General features: G+C 54.8%; 1 protein-coding gene across 2 annotated transcripts in view; it reads right to left on the bottom strand.

The window, feature by feature from the left end:
* Window positions 1-562: 562 nt before the first annotated feature.
* The window catches only part of LOC102378587 (NCK-interacting protein with SH3 domain-like), a 9,387-nt gene continuing 3,340 nt past the window's right edge, over window positions 563-6,609 (bottom strand). For both annotated transcript variants that reach the window (XM_006017760.3, XM_006017761.3), the window contains 3 exons: window positions 5,098-5,190; window positions 3,038-3,210; window positions 563-2,178 (listed from right to left, as the gene is read on the bottom strand). In XM_006017760.3, the coding sequence (XP_006017822.1) occupies window positions 1,975-2,178; window positions 3,038-3,210; window positions 5,098-5,190 (470 nt within the window). In that variant the 3' untranslated portion in view covers window positions 563-1,974. The remainder of the gene's footprint in view (window positions 2,179-3,037; window positions 3,211-5,097; window positions 5,191-6,609) is intronic.

The following is a 6,609-nucleotide window of genomic DNA, read 5'->3' as shown; positions in this document are numbered from 1 at the left end:
CCAGCAGCTCTGCTGAGCGAACACATAAGCAGTGGGCACACCATGTGAGCTGAGCTGCTTTAGCACCAACAGCAGAGACATTGCCTTGGCACAGGCCATGTCACAGTCACTGCCATGGCTGTCCCCAGCCTGGGCCTGCTCTCCTCTCCGCTAGAACCCACATCCTTCTGACTCGCATCAGAAGCTCCCGGGGTGACTGGCTCCCCAACTTCCTGCCCATCCTGTCAGGGAAGGAGGGGAGGCTGGTGGAGTTTGGTGCTAGATGTTTGTGGGCATGGTGCCCAGTTGGCATTGCCCTGCATTATCCTCTGGTGTCTAAAATCAGCTCTGGCACTGCAAAGCCTCTCATGTAGGTCAATGGCCTGAGGTTTCACAGCTAACACCATGTGGCAGCAGATGGAGGGCTGCCTGCCTTTCTGAAATGGGCCTCGCAGCCTCCCCAGTAGGCACTCCTTACACACAGCAGCACAGCCTTCTCTCACACAGCCTCTCCCCAACCCCAACCTCCGGGGAACACCCCTCCCCTCCAGTACCTGGATGCCACAAGCAGGAGACACATTTGCACAGTTAAGACGTTTATTCCTTTGCGAGTTACAGTCACTTTAGTGTTTAAGAAAATACAGGTTGCTTTGACAATCATACATTTGTACAGGGGAACAGAGGTTTCTCACGGGGCTGTTTGTTCACCGTGGGAAGGCCAACAACCACCTCCCATCCCACTCCCACTCTTTGAGCTTTACAACCAGTGCCCTTCCCAGGGCTTCACACCCATGGCCCGTGGCTTTAGTTATGCTTTAACAACCTGTTGTTTAAAGCATATCCAGTTCTAATGGCTTCTATGCAGAGCGCTGCCAAGCTCCAGAAGAGGGTCCTCTGGTTAGTGACAGAGCAATGGTTCATACAGCATGGGCAGAGTGCCATGCTCAACAGACCCGAGTCAGTTGGGGACCACATCTGTGACAGGAATTTTTGCTAGGTCCCTAGAAGAAATCGAACTGAAGGGGTCTCCACACGCGCACTTCACAGAGCAACAATGCCAGGCTCAAGCACCCTGTCACAGGGAGAGGGGATACGGCAAGGCAGAGCCAACCACTACTAAGCTCAAGGCAAGGAATCCACAGGCGTTAAAGGCAGCACTCCCTGCCCCCAGCTACACACCAGAGGAAATAACTGGGCAGACAGCAGGAGGCAGGCTACAGCTGTCACCAAGCAGGACATGCCTCAGACCCATGTTGAGGCCAGAGGCTTCTGGGAACAACATCACTGCAACAACCATTACTTCTGTGCCAGCACAGTGCACATGGGATTCAAACCTAAGCAGCACGATGGAAGCAAACCAGAGCAAGCAGCTGTCGGGGGAGACCCCAGCCAGGCTGGCAGGCTGCAACCTAGAATGAAGCCTGGGGTCAGGCAGGTATGGCTCCCCAGACACTGTACTGGAGATCCAGTTAGTGCCTCCCTTGCCAGGCCTGTGGCACTTTTGCACTAGCAGCAAACAAAACAGATGTTACAGAAGCTTCTTCCAAGCACTGGCGGACTCACCTGGGTAACTGCAGGGAGAGATGCATATGGAGAAGGGGTAGGCTAAGGCAAAGGCCTCTTGCTTTGGGACCTCAAACACCAGCAGAGCTGAACACACAAGGCCATCCAGCCTGATAAGCCCCTGCTGTCTACACTCAGACAGGTAACCAACACCCTCCTATCCCAGGCCCGGTAACGAATCTGCACCCTTGTGCCAATCCGCTTTCCACTCAGTGTCAGAGCTCTCCCGGGGGAGGCAGAACTCAGGGGGGCGCTTTCCACTGGGGTCCTGCACTGCTGACACTTCTAAAAGGCCCTTTGGCATTATCTGAACCCTAGGCCTCACCTGAAGGAATAACAAGGTATGAGCTGTACTGGACAGGGATGGGGAGGAAGTGTCAACAAGAGATGTTTACGATCCAAGTGGGTCTCTCAGTCCAGTGCGAGGTCCGGTTAGCTAGTGCCAGAAGCGATCTCTGGGAACTCCTTATATATCTCCCAGATGATCATCTTGTCCATCTGGCACTGCTGCCCCTCCTCCTCCTCAGCCAGGATGCGCTGCAGGATCCCCTGGAGGTCCAAGAGGCGGTGCTGATGCTGCAGATAGGGTGTGGAGCGGATGATTGCGTGCATTAGAGACAGATACTCCATCCGCAGCTGCAGAAAGTGGGAGAGACTTTATACAAGGTAAGCCAGAGCGCCAGCTCCCATTAAAGCATTAAAATCAGAACAGCTGCTGCCAGGTGACCAGCAGGAGAGGACTCCATCACCCACACCTCCTCTTCCTCCACCCAAAATTGCACATCTTGCTTCCACCAGCCTTGGCAATAGTTACAGCAGCATGTTCCCATCTCTGCTTCATACAGGGGCTAAGAAAGGGAACTGCTTTTCTCTTGGAAGCCCTGAGGAAAGCCCACTGGCCTGCATGGCAAGTGACTGCATTAGCCAAAACCCCTGAGTACCCTGAGCGAGCACTTTCGACCATTTTCTGTTGGGGAGGGAAACCGACCCTGCCCTCCCACACTCCAGAACAATCCAGGCCACTAGTGCTCCCAAGAGCTGGTGCCACCCATCGCGACAGGAATGTGGGGATTCTCTGACAGAGCCCTGATAGCTCCCTAGAAGACAGGTGCGTGGCTGAATGTGTCTATTTCCAAAGTCAGTGCATTCTCAGGGCCTCCAGGACCACGCATAAACATGTCCTTTCAGCAGACAACAGGCAGAAAGGGGGCTGGCCTCCCCGCTGGCCCTGCTGTCAAGAAGTCTGGGCTGCCTGTCAGCTGCTGGACCGGTGGCAGGCCACAAGGTTGCAGAGCCCCTGCAGGCTGCTTGGCCAGTCCTGCCAAGCCAGGAGAGAAGGGTCCAGAAATAAGTGCTCCACCTAGCCCAAGCACCCACCGCTGCTCCAGACTGCTCTGCTCCAGTGCCCCTCCCTGGCTGCACAGCACCACCCCACAGTAACTCTGCCTCTCGAGGCCCCAGTCCCTGCCCCTACCCAGAGCCTTGTGCTTGGTACCTTGTCTCCCGGGGAGAGGTCTGCAATCTGCCGCACCGTGATGTCAATCATCACCATCATGTCTGTGTGATAGAAGATGCGGGCCGTGTCCTTGCCGGCAAAGATGTCCTGGAGGAACTTCAGCACTGAGTGTGGTGGCTGGGGCTGGTGCTTAAAGATGCAGACAGGATCATCTGGGGTCCAGAGAGAGGAGGACATGTGTTAACATACACATGCAGTTTCTCACCAGAAGCGAAGGAAGGAGAAGGGATTCTTGCACCTCTGCCAGGGCTTCACCTGAGCACTAGCGACACATCTGCACATCACCAGCCTGCACCACAGAACGTGGGCTGTGTACACAGCACAGCGTGTCTGTGTGAGCCCAGTGCAGCATCATGCTAATGTGGCTGCCCTGCCCCCAGTCCCAAATCAACCCAGCCAGGGCAAGTGCGAGTATCCTGGTAGGGCTGGATGTTCCCTCAGCACCTCGTGTTTTGCCCAGGAGATGGCCCATGGCACACTGCTGCAAGGGACCCTGGAGGTCTTCAAAAGGAGGCTAGATAGATACTTTGCCGGGGTTGTTTGACCCCAGCATCCTTTTCTGCCCATAGCAGGGGGTCGGACTTGATGATCTGCTCAGGTCCCTTCCAACCCTACCTACTATGAAACTATGACATGGGCAGAGAACAGGGTGCCTAAGGGCTTGTTGGTATTCACTTAATCCCTGTCTGCATTGTACCTAGCATGCTGCAGGGAAAAATGCTGTCTTGCTCCTGGCCTGGCTGAGCCACAATGGCTCACTTCGCCCCGGTTTATTAATCCTGCTACGAACCCCTCTGAGCAGCCAGCAGGGCTAGCATGAGCCTTCACCATGGGGACCAGCCTAACCATCTACCCGGAGCCAGCAGCACATCTCCAGGCTTCAGCTCGCTGCTGTATTCCCCCTCCCCACCCTTTTGGAAAAAGCTAGTGCTACAGACCTCAAGGCTTTCCAGACCACAGGAACTCCCCTCCCCACCCAAGCGGAAGGAGGGGGCTGGTGTGATTCTCACTAGGAGTCTGTGGCTACCTAAGTTCTGCTGCTTACTACAGCCTCTCTGGACAAGGTGGAGGCATCAGGTAATCATGCAGTGAAAGGGTTAAGCAGAGTCTTTGGGAGGAGACCAAGTGGAGGAGCACTGAGGCTGCCAGCAGCCTTTGCAGGTGCTGTACACAGACCATGACGCTCAGCCCTGAAGGGAATGAAAACCTGAGCGAAGAACTCCAGAGACGATAGACATGGGTCGGGTTATTTAACAGTAAAATCAATAAAGCCAAAGCAGCAAGGATCCAGTGCTCCAGAAGTCAGCAAAAGGCAAATGTGCCAGGGTGCAGGAATAGGTAGAAAGACCTGGCATGGCATGGTGGGGGGGGGGGGGGGGGGGGGGGAGCAGAGCTCTTCAGGAGTCTGATGACTTGCCGTATAAAGGCTCTACACAAACATTGGGTTTAACATGCTTCCGGCAGCAGCAGAACTAACTCTTATTTAGGGAAGTAGAGTGGGAACGGTGCCTCGTAAGCAGAGTTTACCAAGGCAGGCAGCCCTGCCAGCTGGACTCCAAGCAGGGCAGTGACAGGAGCCCATCAGTCCAATGGACAAAGTCACACAGACCCTGGCTGCGAAGCACAATGCACTCTCACGTGGTAAGGGGAAACCTGGCTTCCAAGCCAGGGAGGAGCCAACTCCCCTGCACCTCAAGACAACTCCTTGCCTTGCCTCCAAGTGTCTCAGCCCACAAAAGCCAGTGGGGAACAGCTTGCAAGCAAATATCAGCCCAATGGACATCATCATGTAAGCTAGCAGATGTCAACAGCAGGATTTCTTTCCAGCAGCCATGTCCTTCAGAATGCAGCTTGGCAACGGGAGACTACACCTTGGACAAAGGCAGCAAATCTTAAGCAGGCTTTTCAGCTCATCTGCCAGCTGACCCCCCCCACACACTTTCACCTCTTAATGAGCATCAGGCTCATTTCTTTAGATCTGTGTTGCCATTAGCCTTCCCCTCCTGCTGGGAAAGTAATAAAGCCACAGAGACGCTCACCTCCCCTGTTCAGCAGTAGCAGCAGCTTTTCTGTGAAAGTCTTGACATTGGAGTGCTTGCTTATCGTAGTCATGATCACATTGTGCTCTGGGACTGAGAGAAGGAAAAGGTGGTTACTCCAAGCAACAGATCCCTTCCAAACAGGATGCAGATTTACTTAAGTTTCACTTTTTCCCTGCACCCCACCAGCAGCCTTACGGCTGGCACTGTCCCCCCGAGGTCAGAGTAGCCTCCATGCCCTGCAGGACAACACATTTTGAAAACACCACTTCAGCTTCATTTCAGCTCCAGCCCTTTGAAGTACCAGATATCATCCTATCCAGTATCTTCTCCTCCTGCCCCAGGTCAGCAGTGCATCACTGGGGCTATCACCTGCTCACCTTACAAAAGTGAATAAGCAAAGTGAATGGGCAAACATTTGTGTGATGTTCCAGGCAGTCTGAGAGGTACTGCTTCTCCCTGGAGCAGGACCAACCTGAGCTCACGAATGATGATGCAGGGAAAGGGAAGGGGGGGGTCCAACAAGGGACATTGCTTTCCTCCAAGATGTAGAGCCGATTAGAAAAGTTGCAGGACAGAGGAGTTAGCCTTTCAGCCTCAGCCAAATTCATACCCAAGTCACAGCCTGCCTCCCTATGCTTCTCCTCAGGTTTCAATGGAGATGGATTTTCCTGTGCCCTGCAGGCCCAGACTGCTGCAGCTACTAGGGCTGTGCGAAGCTTCAGTAGCTGATTTGATTCGGAGGACATTTGGCCTGATTCAGGGGCCAAATCTCCAAATCAAATCAGGAGACCCATTAAAAGGTCCGAATAGATTCGGAAGCCTCTGAATCTATTTGGAGATTTGGACAGTCCCTGCTTGCCACCGCAGGGAGCTGGACTCAGGCTCCATGCCAATAAATAGGGGGCAGGGGGAGGGGCTATGGGGGAACCCCTGCCTGGCCCCATGCCCCACCAGCTCCCCCGGCCCCCACCCTGCCTGGCCCCAGAGTCCTGGCACTAAAAAAAAGCCCCGCACTCACCAGCTACAGCAGCATTGATTGGGGCCTTTGGGGGCTCGTGGCAAAGCCCCCTCATGCAGTGCAGGGCAGTGGAGACTCTGCGCGGCTCAGCAGGGCGCTGCAGGGTTCTGCACGCTGTCCAGGAGTTGGGGCCACTTGGACTGAGTGCTGCTGGGTGACTGACAGTGTGCAGGACTCTGCCGAGCCATGCTGAACCCATGCGATTTGACAGCTTCCGCACAGGTGCCAGGCGGGAGGGCCGATCCCTGCTGCCCTGTACTGTGCTGGGGGGGCTTTGCCATGAGCCCCCGGGGCCCCGATAGCTGCTGTTGCAGCTGGTGAATGCAGGGATTCCCCCCCGAATCACCAAATCGAATCACTGTCCCCTCAAATTGGCCGAATCCGAAGCTGAATCAAATACTTGCTGCTTCGCACAGGCCTTGCGGCTGTGCATGCAGAGTCTCAAAACTACTGAGAGAATTTCTCAAAGGCTGCTGTTTCAGGGGCAGTGA

Source organism: Alligator sinensis, unplaced genomic scaffold (assembly GCF_000455745.1).
Source record: "Alligator sinensis unplaced genomic scaffold, ASM45574v1 scaffold839_1, whole genome shotgun sequence".
In the NCBI taxonomy this organism is placed as follows: Eukaryota; Metazoa; Chordata; order Crocodylia; family Alligatoridae; genus Alligator; species Alligator sinensis.
This window is presented reverse-complemented; position numbering and strand designations above follow the sequence as displayed.